The 26186-nt window shown below is 37.3% G+C and overlaps 1 protein-coding gene across 9 annotated transcripts in view; it reads left to right on the top strand.

Annotated features, from left to right (window-relative positions):
* SENP7 (SUMO specific peptidase 7) overlaps positions 1 to 26186 on the top strand; it is a 43713-nt gene that overhangs the window by 1331 nt on the left and 16196 nt on the right. For 3 of the 9 annotated variants that reach the window (XM_026080518.1, XM_026080512.1, XM_026080520.1), the window contains exons 2-13: positions 163 to 212; positions 2880 to 2987; positions 5435 to 5526; positions 13520 to 13717; positions 15386 to 15583; positions 19735 to 19853; positions 20662 to 20819; positions 21770 to 22124; positions 22701 to 22858; positions 23835 to 23981; positions 24756 to 24789; positions 25628 to 25801. In XM_026080518.1, coding sequence (XP_025936303.1) covers positions 174 to 212; positions 2880 to 2987; positions 5435 to 5526; positions 13520 to 13717; positions 15386 to 15583; positions 19735 to 19853; positions 20662 to 20819; positions 21770 to 22124; positions 22701 to 22858; positions 23835 to 23981; positions 24756 to 24789; positions 25628 to 25801 — 1780 coding nt within the window. In that variant the 5' untranslated portion in view covers positions 163 to 173. Of the gene's footprint in view, positions 1 to 162; positions 213 to 2480; positions 2588 to 2879; positions 2988 to 5434; positions 5527 to 5751; positions 5876 to 13519; positions 13718 to 15003; positions 15022 to 15385; positions 15584 to 19734; positions 19854 to 20661; positions 20820 to 21769; positions 22125 to 22700; positions 22859 to 23834; positions 23982 to 24755; positions 24790 to 25627; positions 25802 to 26186 lie in introns of those variants that run through there. The other 6 variants (XM_026080514.1, XM_026080513.1, XM_026080516.1 and 3 more) reach the window with 6 other exon arrangements.

Here is a 26186-nt window from a genome sequence, read left to right as displayed (position 1 = left end):
ATACATGTGTTTCTCTTGTATTGTGGCTGTCAATGAGCTTTCTTTGTGCTGGCTTGCTCAGAAAGGATCTTCTTGTTCTTGCTTAGTACCTAATACTGCGGTCCTAATTCCCTCTAGACAAATAAAACACATTGCTAAGATTATTTCATATCTTTTTTTCAGTAGTGGAAATCATGGAAGGAAGAACTTCAGCATCTTCAGGTCACATCAGTGTAAGTTTTGTTAAAATTTGCAACAACGTTGCTCTAAGAGTATGGATATCCTAGGGTGTTCTAGTGTTTTTGTGTAACTGAATTTATTCTCCAGTGGTCCAAATTAAACTTTATTGGCGCACACTTTCCTGAGAACCAGTTTATTCTAGTAGCAGTGCAGTGAGTAGTAATGTCTGCTGCTGAATATATTAATACACGATAGGCTTAACATTTGATTTCATACAAGCAGCTCATAGTTAAGGGTACATTAAGCCATAAGCTAGAATCTGAAATATTATGAGTAATGCTCAAGTAAATATGTATGTGTTTTATGTGTAGTTAGTGCACAGTTCTGTAATAAAGTCTTCAAGCTGTTGGCATAGTTTAAGGTCTTGTAACTGTAGCTATTGCTTCAGTAGGACAGCTGCATAACTGGAATATTTGGCTATCTGCAAAAATGTGTTCAGAGACTCTTTATGCTAATGTTTATTCTTCCTAAAATATCCCTATTAGTTGTAGTTTCTAGCAATGGAAGCACTGGTGAAAACAAAGATTGTAGGCACAGCAGCTGGTTTGATTGGGTAAGATCTGAACCATCTGGTATTTTAGAAGTAAGCTGTTACCAGAACCTTGTTTACACACTCCCTCTGACCCTTGCACCTACAGGTGGGAACCTTTAGGAAGATACTGCTGGTTTAGAAAAGGAATCTGCTAAGTATGTGTGCATATGTATATGTTAATTCAGTTGCTTTCTATTAGTGAAAAGCTGAGGAAACTGTGTACATTGCACTTACTGCAAATAGGGACCTCAACTGGTCATCTCCTGACTTTGTGCTTTCTCCATAAGTTAATTGTAGGCATTGCAAATCAACACTTTGTTAATGTATGCGAGCAATGGGAAGGTATCATAAGGTGAGGTAGAAATTTTGCTGATGAATATATCTTTTGTCTTTTATTCCCTTCTGACTGACTGTCGTCTTTATTTTGAGTCTGACCGTAGCTGCTGTCAGTGTTACTGGAGGATATCTGAACCGCTGTAACGTGAAATGCATATTAAAATTTTAGGGAATTGATTGCCTGTTTTCAGAAAGCTCATAACAGAAATCACCAGTCAGGCAGCAGGTTGAGTTCCTAAGTAAGGAGCTGGTGTCTGGCCATTAATGTGCAGATTGGAAGAATACATTCTGACTGATAAAACAGATTTATAGGCTGCTTCTCAAAAAAATCACAGACATTCTTCATTAAGAAAATGTTTATTTCAATCCTTAAATATTGGTTGAGGTACTTGTAAGTAGTTGCCTGTGGATAATGTTTACATCCTTTATAATTTGAAGAAATTGTGATTAAAGTTTTATTTATTATTAGGGAAAGTGACTGACTGTCAAAAGCAGTTTGATGTACTATACAGAAATTTTTGCCTAAAAATGTACTACCCCCCCCCCAAAAAATTTTTGTTTAAAAGAAATGTAAATAAGGAATGAGGGCACTAGCAATGCAAACTGCAGAATTGAAGGGGTATCTCCTTATGATATAGTATGCTTCTGTTACAATCTGAAGCAGTACTTACAGAGCTATGAATGCCCTTTCTGTGTTTATTAAGTCCTTAGCCTCTCTGTTCTAGAGTTCTTATTTTTAATTTCATGTAACAAGGTAGGGTTGCATCTGGTAACTTGCAAATTAACTTCAATAATACGCTTTACATCAGCCATCACATGTAGTAGCTTCAGCTTGTTCCTGGCTGAGATGGACTTGATTGTCCAAAAAATGTTATATCCATTACATCTCATCACAGGTAACTTCAGTCTAACCTAGTCATATTTGCAGCATAAGGTTTTGCTTCTTAAGATGTCTGAACAAATGGCAAAGCTTGCATTATTTGTTTAGTTGAGATTATTTAACCGGTTTAATTAACTTAATACAAAATGTCACCCTCTTTGCTCATCTTGATGGACCTGTGGGAATTTAGTTTGACTGTTTTTAGTTTTGAAATTCTATAAATGAACATTATTTCCTACATATTTTTTTTCTGATTTGGAAAATTACTATGGATTACTAATTGTTTTGTCTTTCAGTAATTACTTTTGAAATCCTGGTTGCATTTTGCCAAAGGTTGTCAGTGACAGTAGTTGATACCATTCTGAGTACATCAGTCTTTTGATGCTAATTATCATATACCAAAATCCTGATGCTATTGTAAGATTTAATTGCTATTCATCTTCAAAATTCTTTCTTGAGAGAGAGAAGAAACACAGTGATTTTTCAGCTGTTTTTGCTTTATCATTCTCTAAGCTGAGATGTGGAGATTAAACTAGAGTGTAAGCAAATCAAAGGGAACTGAGAAAAGTGTAAATGCCAGTTCACATCGGTGCCAGGACACATCTGAAGCTGTTATGAAGGTAATGAAATAGGAAGGTTTTCTTTTCTTGTTGTTTTGTTTTTTTATTTGTTTGTTTCTTTTTAAGACAGTTGATCTGTTAAAACTAGCTCCGCAGTGCCTCAAGTGGTATTAGGTGTTTTTTTAGGCCCAAGCTTCAGTGAGAATACATTTAAAATCACGGGTCTGTGCTTCCTTTGCCAGTTCCTTATTTTGCATGATGACTGAGGCAATTTTGTTCATGACAGTATGTCAACTCATGGCATCAGTGCATAATTTAGTTTTATCATGTGTATAACATCCTCTATTTTCAGTTTCGTATACCAAAGAAGAAGCCAAACATCAGGTCAGAGGATGTCCAAGTTCAGTCCCCTTTGACAAGGCTCCCAGGCTCCCACCATTGGGTCTACCCTTTAAAAGAGGTAAAGAGAAGTTCTTCAGAGTGTAAAGTGCTTAGGAGCATGTTACATGTCTTGTTCTGTTTTGGAGACTGGACTTTTTAATACTGAATGCTGCCTTGTAACTGTATGACCAATAGCTGACCCAGACTGATTTGGAAAGAGTCAGTGCGTAGGTTTGAGATCTACCTGCAAGCATACAGTTACAGAAATAAAAGTCTTAGTGCCATATTGCCAAACTAAATAATGAAAAAGCAGAATTGGACTTCAAAAGTAGTTTCACAGAAAGTTTCCATTTTGCTAAAGTTAATCTCAAATCCTGAAATTATCTTGAAAATCATAAATTTAAAGGCAAATATATATATAAGTTTGTAGTTCACTGTTTTTTCAGTTCCTGAAACTTTATATTCAGATCATTTATCCAAACTGTTTCTGTTATGAGATGGAAGTCTTTTTTAAATTAAGTTTTCAGTTAGTCATTATTTGTATCTGAGAGCTGAAGATTTAAGAGAATTTGTAAAATACTGTATGACTTTTGATTAAAATTTTAGGTGCTAATACAGAAATGTCAGTATTAAGACCGAAAGCCTGTAAGTGTACTTAGATGGCATCATAAATGTCTGTCTTGATCATCTCAGTCACATATAAAAGCAAATTTGTTGAGTAAACATGCTCGAAATTCAGTAAATACATTTTTAAAATGCCAGGTTTTGGAAACATTGTGCTACTGTTGATTCCTTCAACTCAGCATTGAGAATTTGTTGCCGGTTTTCGTGCTTTTGGAATCAAGGAACTAGACAAACAGGCTTCCCCACAGAAAAGTTGTAAAAGCCTAGTGAGGCAAGTTAGGAATGCTTTTGAGTTAGAGTAGTGCTGGTAATGGGACTCGGTTCTCTTGGTAGGTCCAATCATTTGACCCTGCTGCAATGCAAGGTCACTGTGTCATTATGTCCTAAACTGTTAGTACTTAAGTGAGCAGAGGATGCAATTACTGTAAAGTCAGGTTTTTGAAATCAGAAGTAATGCCTGCTGTGCTTGCCAGCAGCAGCCTGTTAGGCACAGCCAGAAAGCACCAAAATAGAATTCTCTCCTCTCCTCTTCCCTCCCTATATTTGTATGTGTGTACATGTATACATATGTATTTATGCATATATATGTAAATAGTGATTGGACTGGGTGAATTAAAAAATGTGTTTTTCTGATTATTTCCAATTTTTTTTTTGCATTTTCCATCTCTTACTATTTTTCTTACCTATGTCTATATATTTCAGATTCTTCCCATGTGGTAGAGGGTTTCTTATGCTTTAATATAGGCTAGCCTTTTCGTATTCTGTTTCATCTTGAAAAGAAAAGGTCATGAAGCGTCATAATTAAAAGGCATATTATTGTTTTGTCCATACATAGGAGCAAGGATCTGTTCATGTTGGCAGTGTATGTAGTGTTGTCAGACTTTGCTCCGTAATATATGAGAAATTTTGTGCAGCTTTCAGTGGTTGGGTGTATAGGTCTCTTGCATGCTTGGAGATTAGTGCTGTGAGGAGAGCTAGATGATGTTTGGGTGCAGGAGGAGGGAAGAGGACCTTCAAAGCAATTTCCTGCTGCCAGTTGTTTTAATAATGAGGGCATTTTCCATCATAGAATCAGTCCTTGTAATAGGAGAAACAATGATTTGGGACACACCTCTCAGACTTCTTCACTGAAGTAGCCATAATGCATGAGCCTGAATTTTTCAGATCGCCTTTCACCCCACATTCAAGCAGAAATGAAGATAAGTTGGTTTGTCTGCTTTCAGCCTGACCAGCAAAATGTTCAAACCTGTGTACGGTTTATTAGCTTTGCTATAAAAAAAAGTGGGGAGAGAATAGGAGGAAGAAATGGCAGGGGGAGATAGATTCCTGGAATTACAGAAATAACTGTATGTTTTGGTGGAATTTCATTAAATTTAATTTGGAAAGATCTGTACATTTTGACAAGGTAAGAAAATTTGGGGGAAAAAAAAGCATTTTGATGTTGTGGGTTTTGTCATGCCACCCAAGCATCAAGCTTTCACATTCGTATTCCTGCTACGAATTGTTTGTCTTCGAGTGGAGTTATATAGTTTTAGTTATATACACAGGGAGTTGTTAAAGAGAGTAGGCAATATCTTGCATGTTTGTGATTATTGTAAAACAAGCCCAATATTTAAGTCCCTGTTTGGAATGGTCCCCCTTTAAGTAGGGGAGTAGTTGAATTGCCTTTATTGTCAACTATGTTAGAAAGAAAGAGCAAATTCCCTTCAAGGGAAAGGCAGCATATGGATGCTGTAAACAAAGCATATTTTGCAAAATTATTGTGTATACTCTTTGCTGCTCTGCTTTATTTGAGCAATTGCATTGTTCCAGGGTCTATCATTGTTCCATCTTTCTAGTATAATGTCTAGTATGACATATTTTTGTCTGTTGGAACCTTCCTCTTTTATTTATTTATTTCAGTGGAGATTAAGTGCCAGGAACAGAGTGTCTTCTACAAAAAGAAGGCAAAGGGACTGTGACAGATGCAGCTGTAATGATGAAGAATCATTTGGGTAAGAAGCATCTCAAAATTAGTTCTTTGTGTTTGTATTGTCTGAGTTTCATAGTCTTTCTTGAAGACATGTATCCATGATCTCCAGTTAATTATTTGGGTCATGCAGAGATGATTTTCAAGCTGTCAGATAGGTCCCCGCCCCTTCGGTGAGGTGCAATTCAGTAATCTGATGGCATTGTGAGTTATGAAGCAACCATAATTTTTGCTTTGTTGTAACTCTTAGTGCAAGACTGCAACACCAGAATGGGAATGCAACACTGCCTGGAGGAATTACGGCTTGTTGAACTGTTTGGAATCTTGAAAGGAAGTCGTTATTCCATAAGTGCAAATTATCATTCTAGCCTTCGGTACTTTATATTTTTTAGGAAGATTTCCAGATCGTCTTTGTTATGCATGACATTTTTTGCTCTGTAGCACATAGGCCTTATCAAATCTTAAAAAACAATATGATGATTAATAGAGGAAGGTAGTGACAAATTAGGTTTTTCACCTGTATGTTAAACTCAAAACACCTAAGTGAGTAAATACTGTCTGATATGCTGTCTGATATGCTGCTGCTTTATGCTGTCTTTCCAAGAGCAAATATCATGGTTCCTTTGAGATAAATGGCAAGTTGTTTAAAATCGTCTTATGTAAAACTGTCAGCTAGATAATTGTTTATCCAAGAACATTCTGAAGTCGTAAGTACTGTAGTTGACAAATAGAAATGAAAATGTAGAATCAGATTCATTGACAGTAGCTAGGAAGCATGATGAAAGCATGATAGAATTAATTACATTTATATTAATGAAGCAACCATTATTACTTAATTGCTTATATTTGCATGAATTAGAGTAAGAGTAAACATTCCCTGCCCCACTCTGACTGAGATTTAACTCAATGGTGAAGTGATTTGTTGTCAGGTGAGGCTTTCAGAAACACAGTGCACAGGTAAAGAAACTGCTTACTGACAGCGGGTGATTTGGACACTGGTGAATTCAGTGTTTTTATGACATATGAAGACTGATCATTTAGCCCTGTCTTTATATACAGGATGCTCCAAACTGTTGCAGGGAAGATGTAAGCTTTTCATAAATTATGACTTTACCTTTGATATGTCCTCAGAGACATAATGGTCAGCCTACATTGTGTTACCTCAAAATGCATCTCTTTTTAACTTTAGCTGAGGGAGTAGTTTGCAGGCTTTACCTACTAGAACTTAGAAGCTACAGTAATTGCAATTTCCTGAGTGTTGATTGCACCGTGGGATGATTGATATCAGATATCATTCTCCTGGGCTCTTTCAGTAGACTGAACAGAGCTTATCATGTTGGGGAGCTTTTTTTTTTTTCTTAAACAGCTGCCTCTGGATCTGTCACAGATGTTACTGTTGCTATGTGAGTAACTTGCAATAGTAAGTGTTAAAACATTTTTACCAAAATTCTTGCCAGCACACTGGTGAGGAATGATTTAGCATGTAATGAAACAGCAAATATTCAGGTATTAAATCTGTGCTTTTTTAATTTCTTTAAAAAAAAAAAAAGATGTCTGTAGAGACAAGCTGGAGGGTTCACTGTAAAATAAACTTTACTTACTGTCTCCAGAAAAGCTCATTCTAGGTATAGCATTTAGGTACCGCAGCATTTCTCAGTCAGTTGAAATTAACACATCGACTTCATTGCATAATGAGTAGAAAGAGCATATGGATTCTAAAGGAGATGGTATTTGTTCACGGAATGGTTCCGGTTGGAAGGGACCTTTAGAGATCATCTAGTCCAACCCCCTCAAGCAGGGTTAGCTAGAGCAGGTTGCCCAGGACCCTTTCCAGGTGGCTTTTGAATATCTCCAAGGATGGAGAATCCACAGCCTCTCTGGGGAACCAGTTCCAGTGAAGAGTGTTTTTCTCATATTCAGACAGAACTTCCTGTGTTTCAGTTTGTGCCCATTGCCTGTTGTCCTGTCACTGGGCACCACTGAAAAGAGTCTGGCTCCATCTTCTTTACACCTTCCCTTGAGATATATATTGATAAGATCCCTGCCCCGAGCCTTCTCTTCTCCAGGCTGAACAATTCCACCTCTCTCAGCCTCTCCTTATATGAGAGATGTTCTAGTCCCTTTATCATCTCTGTGGCCCTTTGCTGGACCCTCTCCAGTAGCTCCATGTCTCTCGTACTGGGGAGCCCAGAACTGGACCCAGCACTCCAGGTGTGGCCTCACCAGGGCTGAGTAGAGGGGAAGATTACCTCCCTTGACCTGCTGGCAACACTCTTCCTAATGCAGCCCAGGATACCATTGGCCTTCTTGGCCACAAGGGCACATTGGTGGCTTATGGTCAACTGGTTTTCACTAGGATCCCCGGGTCCTTCTCTGCAAAGCTGCTTTTCAGCAGGTCAGCCTCCAGCATGTGCTGGTGCCTGAAGTTATTCCTCCCCAGGTGCAGGACTTTGTGCTTCCCATTGTTGAACTTCATGAGGTTCCTCTGCCCATTTTTCCAGCTTTTGTTAAGCAAAAGTCTGAGAATTGGCAAAAGTCAGAAGGGAAAATGTGAAGTGACATGCTGAGAATCTTTAGAAGGCAAAAGTTTCTGTTCCTTCTTCACAGTGGGGAATCTCTCATTTGTACTGATAAAAAGGAAATAATGATCTTAATGACAAACCCCTGGTTTTCTTAGCTGTTGTTTTAAAAGTGTAGCCTTCATTATTGATAGGACCTAACTTTGATGTTACCCAAGATACATTTCCTGTCAAATATTTAGGGAGACACATTTCACCTTAAGTGTTGTCTCGACCATTGTTACTGCCACTTAATTTTAGTCAGAAAGGACAAACTGGATGTATTAGCACAAACCCAAACTTCACGTGTGGTTTTAACTAAGGTTCTGGATTACAAAATGTGATAGTTGATCACTTCCATCAGTCCTGCTGTGAGGTGACACCATGGGAATTGGAAGCTGTGTTGTAAACCAAGACTGCTTTCACTTGAACACCTGTGCTCAGGGCCCAGTGAATGGCCACTCTTGGGAGATTTGTTTATGATCCCAGACAGGGCTCTCAGAGCAGGTTGTTTCCCAAGTCCTGGTCAAGTGCTGCTCTTGCATGTTCTTCTATTTGTGTCATAAAACAGATTATGACTCTCATTAAGTGTGAATAGTTCAACTTACTAATGTCTTTGCAGAAAGTTTGGCATAGTATTTATGTAATTGGTCAGTTAGTGTTTTGTATGCCATCTATGAAACTTCTATTGTTGAGGAAGGGTATAACACTATTTCAAAGGTAGCTATTGCCACCTGGAAACAGCTTAGATGCATTCTCTTACCTCAGCTGTGTTACTCCTGGGTCATCCAAGAAGGATAGCACTACTTTGAAAATCAGACTTCTGGTTTTGGTCTGTCGAGTTTTCTTTGGGTTGGGAGGAGTACTTAAATAAGATGTGTGTAATTTTGCCAACTCAACGTTGTAAACTTTAATTGAAATACATGTCATGGCTGAATGAAGTACTGACCATGTGGTTGTCAGGTTTTTGTGGCAATCACTTACACGCAGGTTTCCTTTGCCCTGATGCACACACCTTGGCAATAATAACTTCCTGGTCCAGCAAAGCAAGGAGGTTAGTAGGGATTTTCAGATCTGCTGTTTCAACAGAGTTCTGCTGAACTGATGAAAGGGCATGGCCTTGAGAAGAAAGCCTCTGTCTGCCCTCTTCCTACTTCAAGGTAGTGCAGCCAATGAATGTGACTGAGAATTTCCCATTAACTATAGTGCATCACTTCATTCCTTTGGACTCCAAAAGGCCAAGGACTGCTTGGGCTCTGCATGTGCTGTAGAAGCTCAAATAGATGAATACACAATAAGTCTGTCAGTGGCTTTATTCTGTAGACCCAGGACACGTAATCAGTTCTCATGGGGCCTGGTGGGCCACCCTCATATGGTGTATGTTATCCCACCATTAAAATACTGATTTTAAAATATTTGGATTTGCAAGTAGGAAAATGTAGGCAGGAAGATGGTGTAGGCAGTTATTATCAGTGCACCCAAAAGGAGTCAGTAGCTTCCAGGTCTGAATTTGATCATACTCTCTAACACAAATTGGAGCCAGTGGTTATACACTGGTGTGTACATAAATATAGTCATTGAAAACAGAACTGGATCTAGCAGTTCTGATTATTGACTGAAGTAGAGGTCAAGGGATCAGACATTTTCTCCAAAGTCATGCAAGCAACTAATACCCTTCAGTCCTGCACTTTGTAAGGAAGGGTAATACATTTTTGCCTGTGAAAAGTGGTTTGAGATTAGCCAGGAATAGTAGCTGACAGCATTTTTCTTATTACTGTTTTTTTTTCTGTTTCACCCTTACATATGTAAGTATATTTCCATTACCTTTGTTTATATATTTTTTTTCTTTTGGAAGAAGGATGGAGGAGTAGGGTGGAGTAGGGGAGTTGCTTTAGAAACAAAAGTACTCTGCTTTGGTTTTCCTTTACCAAGATGCCTCCAGACTTGCTGTTGTGTGAGCTGTTTGCTGTGTCTGTCTGTTGCTTTTTTCCCTTGCTTGACATCARTTTTATCTTTTGAAATTTCTTTTGTATGACTTGCTTACTTGATTCTGTGGACAATTTAACGGGTAATTTAGGGATCTGTGCCCCAGTCCTGAAACTGACACACAGAGGTACAGGCTAGCATAAGGGTAGCAGTTTGTGCTCAGTCTTCATGACATGATTTTTCAAGAAATACCACCACTTGCCATTCCTCCTTTAGAAAGGGAAGCCACTGAAAGCTGCAAGCACTATACAACTCTGAAAATCAGGTCATAACCAGTTGTTCATGCTAATGTCTTCAGTCAAAAAACAGTGCCATGTAGAAGTGATGCCTCAGCCTGGCACTGACAGCTTTATGGATAGCCAGACATACACCGTTTTCTCCCATGTTGCTTGTTGAAGGTTCCTCTCCCTATAGCCAGGTTTCCAGTGCAAAACCAGTTGCATGGATGCATGTGTACTCTGACTTGTAAGATCATTTTCACAAAGATACTTACTTAACGTGTTTAAAGCCCATTTAAGTCAAGGGAGGGACAAAGATTACCAGTTCTGGGGATGATATTAGAGGGAAAGTATCTGTTCTAGTCTTCTGTTGCTTGAGCTCTTCTGGGACCTCAGAAGATGAAATGTCTTTCCACTATAACCCTTTAGTAACTGGGCCTCTGAAGTAGGTTAGGTAAGTTAAGGAGGAAATTCAAGCGTAAGAGTAAATCTCTAATTTTCTAAGATGAATTTACACAAATTATTTGATAACTGTTACCTTGAAATTGCCTTTAACTGCCTTAGTAATTGTAAATTTTCTCAACAGTTTAATGGGTCTTCGTGTAGCTGAATTTTGAAATCTTCTTCTCAGCATTTTAAAATGTATATTTTCCTTATTTTAATATATTTAGTATTTTTGTATATGACATAGCTTGCTAACGTACTTTCATAGTGACTTTGAAGAAGCAGGCATATACAAAGACTGTAGTATACTTTACAGTTGGACAAGTAATTTACATTTAGATCTGGTTTCTGTAAGTTCTTCTGACACGTTAAACCAGGGTTAGCATATCACTCCAGGAGTCTGAGAAGCCCAGAGAATAGCTAGAACTTCTGGCTTGGGGAAGAAGTCTGTAGAAAATAAATTGAGAATACTTTGTTTTCTCAGTATGTTCTCATAAAGCTGCTACAGTTGGGCTCTACCATGTTAGACACTAATGTTATTAAACTTCCCTTGTTCTGAGGAAACTGCCAATGTTTAACCATTCCAGAGAGATATCCAAATACCATTTGTGTTGTTTCTCTCCTTGGAAATAGGACCATAGAACCATGTGGCCTGGTTACTTTGTGTCTCATGACCAGTACTGACTTTCTAAGCTTTTCAGTAGTTTAAGCATATCCTTTCCTAAAACTCCAATCTTCGGATCCTCAAAGTGTAGAATAGACCTTTTTAGGTCTGTGATATTTAAAGCAGGTGCACAGACTTTGTAATGAGTTCCTGAAAGCAGCCGTTCTCTACTTGAGCAGTCATAGAATATATACAGGTGTAGATAAAATAACAAGTGTGTATCTGCTTTTTTCTGTCTCTGCCTACACCATTCTGGAGCTATCCTTTTGTTTAGATCAGTCTTCTGATGTGGCTGACAGAGACTGTCCTTGTACATATGACCTCACATTGCCATCGTAGAGTTGGTCTCTTGCTTCAGAAACCCTAGACTGTATTTCCTATAGCTAATCAGGAACCTTCCCTTACAAGACTAAACACTTTTTCTTCCTCTGTCCAGATTTTGTGTCAGAGTGCTGTGATTTATTTATTTTTTCCTTTGGAGTTTAAGGCTCTCTTTTTGAGACTCAGCATTAGCTCTTTATCACTTACTTTTTCTCTGGGAAACTTCTAAGACAAGCCCAGAGAGTGGAGAAAAGTGGCTTAACTCGAGCTTAAGTTACTTGGTTTTGAATGGGAACCATTTAAGTTTATTGACCATGATCTAGGAAACAGATGGAAGAGCCCTCAGAGACAGCAGCTCATTGCGCTCATGTTGTGGCATCCAGTGATGATCTGATAAGACTGACCAGCATTTGTGACTTTACAGATAGGTTCTCTAAGCTGTGCATAGGAACCTTACTGTCTTTTCAGTTTCCTGGGAGGGGCGGGGGGCAGTCTTGTTAACATGGTAAGTAACTAGGGAAAAGAAATCTCAACATTGATTCAACAGCAAAATATCAGGATTTCTTGAAATATCTTCCCCGAGTCCAACAGATTTCATTAGAAAAGCAGTTTCCAATCTTTTCTTTTGTTTCAAGCATAGCTTTTCTTCAGTGGTTTTCTTGGCATACTTAAATCTGTTTACCACTAGGTGTTATGTAACCATGCTGTTGGGCTGAATGCAGCATGTCAGTGGGACAGCTATAATTTCATAGAAGTTTTTTGCACAGTTGTCAACCCACTGAACAGTAGCAGCCTTTTGCTTAAGAAATGTGGCTGTAGCACGTAACATCTATGTGAGTAGAAGTTTTTTTCTAACTATAAAAGAAAGATTCTTGCTGTACAATGTGAACAACTTGGTTTGTCATTTTAGACATGCCACAGAGAAAGCAATTTTTACCTTATTAATCTTCTAAAACCAATGTCTGAGCCTGAGCTTCAGTGTCCTCTTAGGACCAGTCCTTCTAGGAAAAGAAGTCCAAATCTCACCCATTTTGAAAATGAAATGAATCATCTAAGATAAATTCTGACAAATCATCTATGATATATACTGGTTAGCAGCTTAAAAGAAACTGTCCAAGTTACTGGCCATATTACAGAATTAATTGTTTATGTTGAAGACTTCAGTATCTATCTAGCAGACTCAGTGCAGTATAGACATTTGTTTAAAGAGTCTCGATGGGGAGCTTTTAGTAACCTTCTAATTCATAATTGTATGTCTTTTTTTCTTTTTTTTTTTTTTTAGCAGAATTGAGTAGAAATAATCATGTGGGGCTTCAAAACTGTAAGATTGTACTAGCTTGATTTTTCCAACAAGATCATATTTTAAATTGTGATATGGGAACCACTGAATATTTCTGGTTCTAAAGTAAGATGCCACAATATGAGCACTTTTTTCATACCCTGAAAATGCTCTGGTGTACACTTTCAGAATAGTTTGTCAGGCAATAGTAATGCCACTTCCAATATTTTCAATAAAAAAGATGCAGCAAAATTTCCATGCCTCTGCACTGAAGTTTGCCACTTCAGAATCATGTGTGGATGTGATAGCTATTGGCGGCAGAAACCCTGAAAGGCTATCCTGATTGAGAGAGATGCAGTTCTGATTCATCTTCTCTAAAGAGAACTGCTTTGTAGATTGTCAGGGAAGTGAACTTAATTCTCTTGAAGCTATTAAGTATGAGGCAGGAACAATAAACCCTTAAAGAAGGGTTTCAATAAGTTTTGTTGAATTCATGTGATTTAACAAGATCTCAGCACCCTATTATTAATTTATTATATGTATGGCAGGCAACCCAAAGTTATCTTGACGAATGTCCTGAGGACGAAAATAGGACGAAAATACGCACAGGTGCAACCTAAAACTGATGCTAATTTTTCTGATGCTGACAAGCTGCAGTCAGATCAACTACCTTCATCATCTGTTGCCAGCCTAAAGATATGGCAAATTTTAAATCCTACTCTCCAAAGCCTTTTTCTATCCAAAAGGTATGTTGTTCAATGCTCTTTGCTTCATGTCACTAAAAGAAATCGTTTTCCTTGCAGTTATTTTTCATGAGAAACTGTTCTTTGTTGTACCACAGTTATCTTTTCTCATTCATGAACATTATTCTCATGTCTTCTGACTTTGCTGGATTCCCTTGCACATGGTTCCTTTTGCTAATAATTGAAAGAGCTGGTGGCAGGCACGGGATTTCTGATCAGCTGGTGTCTAGATGGTCCTGTGTTGACAAGACCAATTTGATCTCGTTCAGCCGTTGGACTCTCAGAATGCATTTTTTTTTTCCTATTCTTGTGAAAAGAAGAGTATGTTTGCAGTTAACTGCCCACTTTTCTCTGACAAGGTATCAAAGTATATATTCACTGTTATGGTCTCTGACTACTCACGAAAAGATGAGAGGAGGCATAAAGGGTCAGAAGAAAGGTCAGGCCTATCAAGCCCAGTATCTTCCCCTCTCCTATTCCCCATCAGGCAATGGTCGGTTGGAGATACCTAGGGAACAGTATAAGAAACAGGGCATGGTTAGAGTGAATGATTTTTTTCGCTAATGTTTCCTCCCAGCTTCTGACAATAAAAAGCTTAGGGGCTTCCGTTACTGGAGTTTGTATCCAGAGTACTGTGTTCTTCTGTATCAGGCATGTCTCCTAAGTCATAGCCTCATTGCTGATCACCTGCCTACCTCTGCAACTGCTTGTCCCTAAAGTAGTCTCTTGATAAAAAGCAAACTGACATCTCAGTGCAGCAGGAGATCCAGGTTCTCCCAGACATCACACAGTCTGTTCTGGAGTGTGCTTCATGGATGAATACAGGCAACAGGAGAGGTATACAGCAGATATCCAGAAGACAGCATTGTTCCAAACAGATTCAAGAAAGGCCATGGCATACATCATAATCCAAAATGAACTGCAAAGGAAATGGTAGAATTTAGATCCCCGTTTGAGAAAGAGGGAAGTAAGTCAAGGGCTACACAGCAAGCTGGCTGCAGTTGCATTGTATCAATGCTGCTCTTATACATCACTGTTCAAGTAGTCACATCTTCATATTTTGTTTAGTTTATTTTTAACGCTTGTCCTTTCTAACGCTTGCAGGTGTTCTTCTGGGCCTTGCAATTGCTGTATTGCAGAATGCCAGCTGGAAATGGAGGGGGGAAGAAACAAAATCTATTGCTAAATTTTTGTGTATGCTACTTTCTACCTGTTGACTAAGTGCTTGAGGAAATTCAATATGTTTTACTGGAGGCTTCCTGTTCACAGGAAAATCAAGATTTCCTTGCTCCATAATTCTGAGAAATGTATACAGATATTGCATGAAAATTATTTAAAGATAAGGATTTACTAGTTGCTAAACAGTATTAAGATGGTGTGTTAGTGGCAATACAGTGTGAATAGTATCTGGTTATGGTGAAATGATGCATCTAGCTTTATACAAATTTTTTCCCCAGTTTCTTGCTACTTTTTGTATTTATCTGCTTGCCTTGGATTTTAAGTTCCTTTGTGGAGAATTTTGTTCTATGTCTCTAAAAGAGGGGGAAAAAATTAATACTATTTAATGATGTTGGGGATTATCAAGCCACTAAGATACACGATTTTAATTAGAAGTTTTTTTTCTCTAGATTTGAGTGCAGTATTTATGATTTATCATTATATGTATGGCAGGCAACCCAAAGTTATCTTGACGAATGTCCTGAGGACGAAAATTGGAAGAAAATACATAAACAGCCACGTAATAATTGATGCTAATTTATCTGATGCTGACAAGTTACAATCAGGTCAACCACCCTCATCATCTGTTGCCAGCCTACAGACATGTCAAATATTAAATCCTCCTCATGAAAGTTCTTTTCTGTCCAAAAGGTATGTTATTCACTCCTGATTTTGCCAGTCTTCCTGAAATAACGTGACTTCACAAGGGAAAACAGTTTTGCTGGAACAGTTTTTATGAGACGCTGTCTTGAAGCAGAAGTTGAATTTCCTGAGTGCAAACTAACATGCTGCTGCAACTAGCTGTTTTAACATTGCATTTATTCTGATTTTTGCTGTACCTGATGCTACTACACTACTATCCTTTCCTAGAAGGAATGTCCATTTCCAATAAAACAATGTTTTTGGTCTATGTAAGTGGCTGTGTTTCAAGAATATTTCAGTTGGTTTTGTGTCTAGAACCAAAATCTTGCTTTCCTGTTGCTATTATGTTTTCTAACATGGTTTCAAGTATTTTCTTTAAAAAAATTCTCCAAATTGCATATATGTGATAGCTCATTTCTTTTTCATTAATCCATTGCTGGTTGCAAGTGCATCAACAGAGTGCTGTTGTTTGAGAGATCGCTTTCTCACTGCTTAGAATCTACTTTTCCTCTTTTCTTCCTGTATTTACCTTGACTGAGCATCATAGCAATACTTGACATGCAAAACTAGTCGAAATGAGTGATTAGAATTATATAATACTTGTCTCAGTCTAAGATGGCAGTTGAATTCAGAGTAAGCTCTTTTTTTCCTTGTCTTCTGTGACCTTCTCTTTGCCTAAAAGCCAAGTATCCACAGGGACAAATAGCATGAAATTTTGGGGGAGGAAATAGAATGAGAAAGAAAAAGAAGAATGATTTGTGAGGGCAGGAATGATAGCAGTTCCCAGGTTAAAAAAATCATAAATCTTTAGAAGAGTGGGTCATATTGCTCATTCTGATACATGAGCATCTTAGAGATCCTGAATTATTGAAGATTGATTGCTGTCATTTTTCTGTTGGGGTCTCTGTTATTGGTTAAATTAATCTGACAAAGCTGCATTTTAAAATGAGGGATTTAGAACCATTTATTAGGTTGTCTCTTAAGTCACTTATTAAAATACATGCAGTAGTTTTAAAGTAGTAGACTAAGTCTTTTTTGACTACAAAATCTTTAAGATATGTAATATTTAGTATCCCAGTTTTCCACTCAGTATTGTTTTGAATGATGGCAATGCCTGTATTCATAAAGAAGACAACATGGAGTTTTGTACGTAGCTCTCTAAATCTCAGGAAACATCTTGCATATATTTTCAGTCTAGTATTTGAAGGGCAGCTGTTGAGTTTTATGCTAAGCAACAGCGGTTTAGACTCTTCAGTACTGACATAGCTAATGCTACATAGAGATTTGTTCTGTGTAACCCTCCTGAAGAGAATAATGCCTAATGACAAAAAGTATTAAGGACACAGAGGGAAATCCACACCTTTAAATGAGTATGGAACTAGCTCTATATTAACTGAGGTTAAATAAAGTCTGTATTTTCTCTAGTTCCGTTTGTCTTTCTGGGTAAAAAAGGTCTGAGTTGGTGTTTCAGTAGCTGGTGTACTCAGCTTGCTTTAGATTTGGGATTGTTCATTGCATGAAGGATTAGTTTTCTATTTCCGTGATGTGCTTTTCTAATGTGTTAAGTAAAAGTGTTAGACTATTTTGATAAGGCTAGTTATTAGCAGAAACCAGCATAAGGAGGTTCTCCCCCCCGCCCCCATAGTGACCAGCATATTAATGCAAGCTCTGACAGATGTCACATAGGAAATGGAGAACTTAAGTATTCTAAAAAAAAGACTTGTTTGGATCCTGATCATCTCCCTATAGTTAATGTCTGTGCATAGGATATTCTTGGCACTGAATCTTTTGGGGCCTCTTCTTTTGGAGCAAAGTAAAAGCTTCCCCCCCTTGTGATATGTGCGTGTGTGTGTGTGTACACATATATATGTGTACACACACACACACGGCCATACTGTTTCACTGAAAATCATACCTGTTTTGTACTATGGAAATCTCCGGTTAGTCAAAGAACTGTGAGTGATAAGAACAGGGTGGTATCAAGTTAACCTTTTTCTATCAGCTAAAACTTCCTGCGAGTTCCCTGTCTCCTTTCTTCCTGTGGATGTTACAGAATTGATGGGTTTTGCATTCCTTGTTCACTGTAACCCAGTATAAAATGCATTTACTTAAATCGCCACTGACCTATCAATATGACGAATATTAGGTTCATCTTAAACATAAAGAAACTTAGGGTTGTTTAAGTGTGCTTCATATTTGTTCATCATGTTTTTTGAGAACACTTCAGTATATACTTGTGTAGTTTCTTAGGTTATCCATGTGCCTGTAAAGTGGTGCATTTTAAACTGAGTTAGCACTGATGAAGATTAGAAATAAAAATATGTAGAATTTGTGTATAGACTATGTTCAGAGTAGACCTGAAACATTCCTATTGAAATAGTTTCCTGTTTCCTGTTGAAATGTCTGGATTGTGGTGTTGATGTTAAATGCTAAGAAGCACTTAATGGTTGTATGTGTTTTGGGTTTTTTTAATCAGATCAATATGGTTGTTATGCATGCAGATATATTTAAATTAAGAGATGTATATAACTTCCAAAACCCTGGAGTGAGGTTATTCCAGAACTAGAGCTTCCTAATCTCTAGAAGGCCCAATCTTGTTCAGTGTACAGAGTAAATAATACCGCTTATTGAACAGTTTTTCTTTATATGGCTTCATGCATGATTCATTGTGAACTGCGAGAGAATTATTAATTTCTTCATGGTGTTTATATAGTGTTCATTACTGTAGTATCTGAGCACTTTGGAAATCTTTATTCTATTTATATCTTCACAGTATTCCCAAAGAGCAATGATGCTCCAATTTACAGATATGGCACTGAAGAACAGGCACCTGTTTAGAAAGTGTCCAATAGTTTTGGACATTCAATTAGAGATGTCAAGAATCTTCTTTCCCCCGGTTGGTGGCGTTCTTTACAGGTCTAAGCTCAGCCATCAGTGATTTAAGTCATTGCGGTCGTTACCTAGAGCTTTGCAAATTGGACTGCAAGATTGTAAGTTAGGCCTCATATAAAATGATGAAACCAAAATCACTTTGGCCTAAGTGAGGTGACAAAAAGAGGAATGGAAAAGATTTTTCCAGAGCATTGTTAAACTATTTTATCTGTGAAATCTTCCTTTATTTTCTTGCCTTCTTCGAACTCCTGCAGTGAATGAAGTTGACATCACGCAGGTTAGGTTTTTTGTCAATATAACCCTGATAAATTCTCAGAAGTCTTGTGTACTGAWTGTAATTAAGTTCCTGTGAGAAAATATCATGTGACCATGTAATTAAATATGTTATCGTAATGCATACACTTGAAACCAAAGTACAGTTATGTAGACTTTTGTCAGCTGTAACTAACCTTCAGAGAAACTGAAAGAGGATATGTGTACAAGGTCAGACCTCAAATGTGATATCATACTGTTCAGTCTGTCAGTACATCTTGGAATATTGTTTTTTTTTCTCTGTTACATAAAAAATAGGAATAAATAGAAATAATAGGAAAAAAAAAAGATTTTCTAGCATGTCTTTCTTTTTAGAATGAACCTAGCAGCTCAGCTGAGAACCTGTAGTTTTCCCAGTTTTGCTTACTGTAATCCTTATTTTCCTCTTTCTCTTCTGTCTCTTCTATCCCCATTTACATGGTTGTTATTTGTTTGGGGTTTTTTGTTTTGTTTCCCCCCACTCCTCCCCAAGTTACTTTTTCAGGCTCCTTTGAACAGGGAATCTCATTTCAAATCTTTTCTTGTTGCAGAAACTTACACAGTGGACTGTATTAGCAGTTTAAATCTAAATTTAAAGTACACTACATTGCCTCATTCCCACCACATTCATGACAAAGGCAAGGATAGAATCAACTAACTGTTGTTCTCTCTTTCTTCTTGTTACATGTTCTTGTCGCGTTTATGCTTTACAGCATAATAATATTTCAATGTCTGATATCWAGCATGCCAGATTTTCATCCTGTGCCTCTTTTAGAAGCATCTATTTCGTTAATAATGTCAGAGTATCTAGCTGAGTATTTCCRTAATATGAACTGAAGTAGTCTGCATTTCATTTGCCAAGCTTCACATGCCTATGAGAGCGGCAGAAGTTTGTGGTCTGACTCTTGTTTCTGTTGGGATTTTCATTCAATATTCTTTCAAAATAAAAGATAAGTCATAGTTAATATTCTTTACAGGAGTGAGCATTGCCTGAGAAAGAGAGACGATGGCCCATGTAAATTGACCGAACCTTCTAAGGAATCAGAAAGCAATAATTTTGTCTTCGCTTTTAGAAAACGTGAGCTGCAGAAGAAAGGTTTGTAGTGAGCAATAATCTAGCATTTCGCTATAAATATTTGGAGCATTCTGGAAATATTTAACTCTAGTATTATAAGAAGAGCAAGGAAATAGGGTAATAGAAGGTGTTGCAGATAGGATATATGTTTCCGCAAAATGCAGTATTTACAGATATGGTAAAATATATCAAATAACTAAAGCTGTGTTTTTAAATAGTAATAAAGCCATGATGATTCGGATATACAAACAAAAGGAGATTGAAAGAAGCCTCACTGTGCCATTATTATAATGCTGACTTTATAAAAAGTCTTTTATGCTCAAGAATGGAATCTATTAGAATGCTCAAATGGTTTGGGAACCCTACTAAAATGTTCATGCTATACCACAACATTTTTACTCACTTCTGAAAAATAATGAGCTCTGTGCTGTCTCTCTAGAGGTGAATGTACCATCTTTCTAACACTGTTTAGCAATATTTGCAGATTAAAACAGGAYGTGGAGAATTTTGCATCCAGCAGAAGCTACAAGGAGGATTGTGGAATATAGAATGCTAGTTATTACTTGAAAGGGAGCTATGAATTTGGTTATACCCTTATATTAATTATTTTTGCAATAGTTATCTTTACCTAATTATTTTAGAGACTATATTCTGACAAACACACACAATTTAAAAAAGGAAAGAACTCTCTCTTGTGGAAGCTGTCTGCTTGAATGCATTTTATTTAAGACATAACATACGAAGAAATACAAAGGTTTTTAAGGATAATCCATTAAATCACTTTGTTCATTTTCTTTGTTTTTCTTTCTTTTTTTACATGTTGACAAAGAAAACAAGAACTATGTTGAAGTGGATAAGAGGAACAAAAACATGAACAGTACCTCTCTTAGTTGGAAGGGATCAGACTCCTTTGATTCTGAGAAAAAAAAAAGAAGACTTAGCGATGATGATAATGCACACATTCCAGAAAAATCACTTCTGCCATCTGTAAGTTATCCTTAATTTTAATGTATGTGTACACAGAGACACAYACACACACTCTTACTTCAGCAGTAGCAACATCCAAAATACAAGAATTGTAATAGTAACTAGATTGTCTAGGGATACCTTTATACCTGTGGAGGCAAAGGAGTACAGTGATGAATCGGGAAGTGCGAGTGCGCGTGCTTCTTTCCACTACATCAGAATATGCTTCTTGTAGCTGAAAGGCAGAGAGAGATGAATGACAGTGTTTCCTTCAGTCAGGATCATGGAACAAAACTATTTGGGAAATATGTCATCAGGCCACTGAAGCCAGGTTTCTTTCAGAGATGGTTTAAAACTGATCTGGGACGTTCAAACAAAATTTATGAAATATAGGTGGGGTTATTGAAATCTTGAAGATGGTATCTTCCTCCCTCCTCTTCAGTCTGTCATACTGTCTCAAAGTTTTATTCTGATCTGTCACTAAGATTTTTGGGGGGAAGAAAAAAATTTGAGAGAATTAGTCAAGTACAAGTTGTGATTTATGTTCAGGCTGTTCAAGCATTTGAATATGATAAAGGTATGTCTGTTAGCTTGTTTTTAAAAACCCACTGATGTAAGTGGGTACAGAGTCCTGTTCCTGGTGGACAAAGCCATACATTTGCAAAGTAATGAACGTTGCTGGTTCTTGGTCTTTCAGTGTCAGACTGTGAAGGAGCTGCTAAAAGATCAGATACAGTTTCATGTTCAGTTTGAACAGGAAACATAGGCTTTTAAAAGGTTCTTCCTCTTACCTTTATGTAATAACCTTTGAGATAAAGGGGGAGGAATTACCCTGACTTGAGCTCTAAAGTACAGCTGCATTAAACAGTAATTATCTAGCACGTTACAAAGTCCCAATGATCACTGATCTGAACTATCATAGGAAGGTCAAGAAATAAACATATACTCAGTCTCTGATTTCTCTTTTCTAGAAAGAGCAAAGATTGAGCTCAGCTCAGTCTCCCGGCTGCAGAAACCTCTGTGAGGATGAACAAGGTCACAGGTCTAGCCTGGTGGAGGACTGTGTTCCCCAGCTATTAGAGACAGGCCATAAAGATGCTTCCACCCACAGCCATTTAAGGTCTGCTCACAGCTGCACAGAGGTAATTGGCTCAGAGTCTCCTCCCAGAAACTTGTTGGAGAAGCAGCTTCCTGCCAGCAGGGAGGACACGATTGCACCAAGAGTCAGTACCATCAGGAAATTAAAGGTGGACACGTCGCAGTATCTGAGCAAGTTGCGGAACAGAATCTGCAGGGGTAATCGGCCACTTGTTTCAGTTGAGCCAAGTATGTACTGTACCTGCGTTGCTGACAATTACCACTGATATGCTTAGATCTTGGGAGAACTCGTGTATGACTGACTAGTTGAAATATATGGAACAAAAGGTTGAGGACAGAGAATGTATTGTTTGTAATGCATTGTGTAAGTTAGAGACCAGTGCTCACTATAACGTACTGGAGTGTAGAGGGTCCTGTACTTGAGAAACAGCATGGACAGAAGGATTTTCCGATTCCAGTCCGTATTCTACAGCTGACTTTGTGGCTGTGGAAAAGTAAGTTTGTATTTTTAATGATGATGAGGGAAATATAAACTCTCTTTGTTGAAGCAGGTGTGTTGTGGCTTAACTCTCATCTGAATAAAATTTTGAGAACCTTGGGTGAGAAGTGCTAATAAAGTTACAAAGCATGCTGCTTGTTATATGCACTTGCGTGCATGCAGACTCTGGCTGGGTGGGGCAGTGTGCTTTGATATTGCATACTAAAGGAGAGAGCACTCTTTGCTCATCTGAAATCTACAATGTACAAAGTATTCTTAAACCTGCATCTTGTAGTATATGTATACTTTTTTTTTCCCCTCTTTAGTTGTCCTTTCCAGTGATGATGAGGATGGCTCTTCTGAACCAATATGCACAGAGCCGCTGCAGGATAATATTACTGATAATAAAGAAACAGACCAAGAGTCTGATTTACCTTTCTCAAAAATGCTATTGGAAGACAGGATGGAAAGTCACACAGAGCAGGTAGTCTAATTTTGGCCTCTGTGTTGTTATGCCAGTCCTTTAATTTATTTGTTCAATGCATATTAGGACATGAGAGAAATGCTTAGAGCAGATATGATTAGTCCTAGCTACAAGCAGTAGCTGTAGTAATTTATTTCACAGATAGAATTCTGGACAGTCTTCAGAGAAAATTTCTGGTTGTGATGTTTGAGTGGTTCTGTAACATACTGTGTGTTTCATATTTCAAAAAAAGCCATTTTGGAAATGTTTAATATTACAAAACAGGAAGGATTAAATAGTAGCCAATAGAGGTGGACATGATGGAGATGGAGATACTTCGCTGAAAAGTTTTTTTCCACACAATTTTTGGCTATTTATTGTAGTTCAAGTCAGTAGTTTCTTCTTGTCATCCAGTCTTCTGTTGTAATTCAGTGCATGCAGAAGTTGAAGGATCTTTGTGGATAGCAGAAAGGGACAGGGTAAAGTTGTTCCCTTTCCTTTATGACTAGCAGTGGAATTTGAATCTAAAACTAACTGTAGAGGTCATTGCCCCATTTTGGACTTTGTGAGTCTTGTGCTGCTATATTTGACCTGGATTTCAGGTATCTCTAATTCTGAAACAAGTCAGAAGAGCCACTGCTGCCTCTTCTCCCAGATGCATCACGCTGAACGTAGGCATTGAATTGGATCCTGTACCTTTGATATCAACAGGGAGGATTTTTTCTGTTGCTCTGTTTGAGTTTTTGCATGGGCTTAGACTGGTCAAGAGCACAGGTTATGTCTTGGCAATGTGAAGTTCAAACTTGGAGCAAGTTACTATTCAACCCTTGAGAAGGTTGTCAGTAATAATAACCTACAGCTTTTAATACAGAAATTTTACATGGAAGTTAGATATGGGAGTAAATTCTTACAAGCATAAAGAGAAAATTCCTAAGGTTACAGGGCTTTGAATGAAATATTTCCCTCCTGTAATAAATACACCTTTTTTATTTTACAGCTTTTAATGGAGTCAGTTGAAGATAAATGTCCTGTCACCTTACCTTCTGGTAGCACACCTAGTGAACAGATGAACCCAGCATTGGAGATTGCATTTGCTAGTCTATACATCGGGAGATTTAAATGGTCATCAACAGGTCATGCTAGGGTAAGTTGCATTATTATGGTGACATGTTGAGAATATTTAAAAATGAGTTTTTAGAGCAGTTCTCATGCAGTAATGAAAACATTTCATAGAAATCTCCTAAATGTGCCAAAACCATTTGAAGAGTGAGTTAAAATATTTTTAAAATCAGTGTTTTTATGTGGAACACAAGAATTTTACCTTGGAAAAAATGACGTCATTTTTCGTACTTAGTATGATAAGGTAAGAGAAAACTGTCTTAATAAAGATGGCAATCTTCAGCCAAAGTGACAATAAAACATTCTTTATTTAGCTAAGCCTTTTTTTTAAATATAGTGGCAGTGTAAGTAGCAACTTTTAAGGTTTTTAATTCAAAGATTAATGTAAGTAGTAAGGTAACATTCCAATGTAGGACTGTTTAACTAGTATCCTTAATTAATTCAAGTAATGCAACTGACAGTCTTTATCCTGGGACGCCCACGAACAGGCTCCTTTTGTCCTGTTTAGCCATCTGAGAATTTATCTTTTTCCTTCTTAAGGAGTCTGTAGGCAGCTCTATACAATCTTCTGCTTCTTTCTGAGTGCTGAGCCCCTGTGCAAGTCAGCTTGCTGTCGTTTAGGTTCTTCAGTGTGGATTTAGGAGTACTGTGGTAGGTGAAATAGACAATGCTGATTACGTTCTTAAATTAGGCATTTTATTTTGCAATTTATTTAGCTATAAAGCTGATAATTAAGAATTCTTACTTTGTTTTAATCAGTTTGTAAAAAGCAAACTAATTGTTTTTGATTTTATTTCAGTTTACAACCAAGTATATTATGATCCCATTTCAGGGTAAGATAATTTTGTTTCTTTATCTTCCTCTTAACTCTTAATCTTGCAAATACCATAYGGAAATGTTCTGTATATGTTTCTATTTTGAATATTTTATATCCTTATTTTATTTGCTTTTACAAAGACATTGAAGCCTCTTTAAAATATAAATTTATCAATAAATAAAACTTGGTGTCTAGTATGTAAGTGTTAATAACTTAGCAGCTTCTTACACTTTTAAGGTGAACTTGTTTTAAGGGCCTTGCTCTTGCGATTCTGCATATTTAAGTGATGAATTGTGGTAAATATGACTATTCATGTTTTTGAGGTGAAACATCAGTCTTTTGAGATCAGAGGTTTAGGCTCTCTGGTATGTTAAACAAAATGTGTGAGTTGCCTAAGCCAAGAAGAACGTAACTCTGTAGATTTGCATTCAGTCAGTTTTCCAAAGGTGATGTTTGATAAGTCATAGGAAAAGATTTGGGAGTAGTTCTGAATTGACAGATGGATTGATGGGAAGAAAATGGGAGTTCGTGACTTGGAATTAATTCTTTGTGTATTTGTAGGTATTAACTGAGATTATTCTGAGCAAAAATATGATTTTTTTTCATGAAGAATTATGCATTTAGATGTCTAGCTTTTGGTGTTACAGTTTGGTAACTTTGTTTTATATAGTTTGGAAAGAGTGATTTAAGTACTGAACTCKAAACACATTCGATATAGTGGCAGGAATAAAATCTGCAAGAATAGTTTTAATACACTTTGATTATACTTGCACACTGTAGTGATTACGTAGTATGCTGTTATAATTATCTATGGCTGTGTAAGGTGTGGTTATTTTAAATCCTGTTTTCTACAGTGGCTCTTAATAAGAATATTAAGCTGACAGTGGATACTCTGGATCTCAGAAGGTTTGGTTTGTGGAGAAGTGATGGTGGCTGTTCTTCAAAGACAATCATTTTCCTTTGGTTGTCTACAGATTATGTAGAAAAGATTGAGACCCAATTAGGAAAGTCTGTTTTCAGCAAGCCATGTAAGTAATCACTCTTCTTAAGCATGATGAAAAAGTGTAGTATACGGGGTTATTTTAAAGGGGTTATTTTACACTCGCATCTCTGAATATTGAGGAAAGTCTGTACCTTTTTAAAGATAAAAGTTGATCRGTTTTGCTTTTCCAGAATGCCTCTCTATACGTCTTTGGAAGAAAAACATAGCATAATGTGATTCAAAACCACTGCTACTTAGTAAAAAAGACCTTTTGAACTGTGTTACATTGTGATCTGTATGTGGCGGCCTTTTTAAACTAGGGTTATGCGTAAATAGCGCTCTTTTAAAAATAAACAGGATGTTTCAAGTTTCCTTCCTTCTGAGTAGTGTGTGTGCTAGAAGAACGGCTTGGAAGATAATTGCTGATTTTT

Source organism: Apteryx rowi, unplaced genomic scaffold (assembly GCF_003343035.1).
Source record: "Apteryx rowi isolate R43461 unplaced genomic scaffold, aptRow1 scaffold_524, whole genome shotgun sequence".
In the NCBI taxonomy this organism is placed as follows: domain Eukaryota; kingdom Metazoa; phylum Chordata; class Aves; order Apterygiformes; family Apterygidae; genus Apteryx; species Apteryx rowi.
This window is presented reverse-complemented; position numbering and strand designations above follow the sequence as displayed.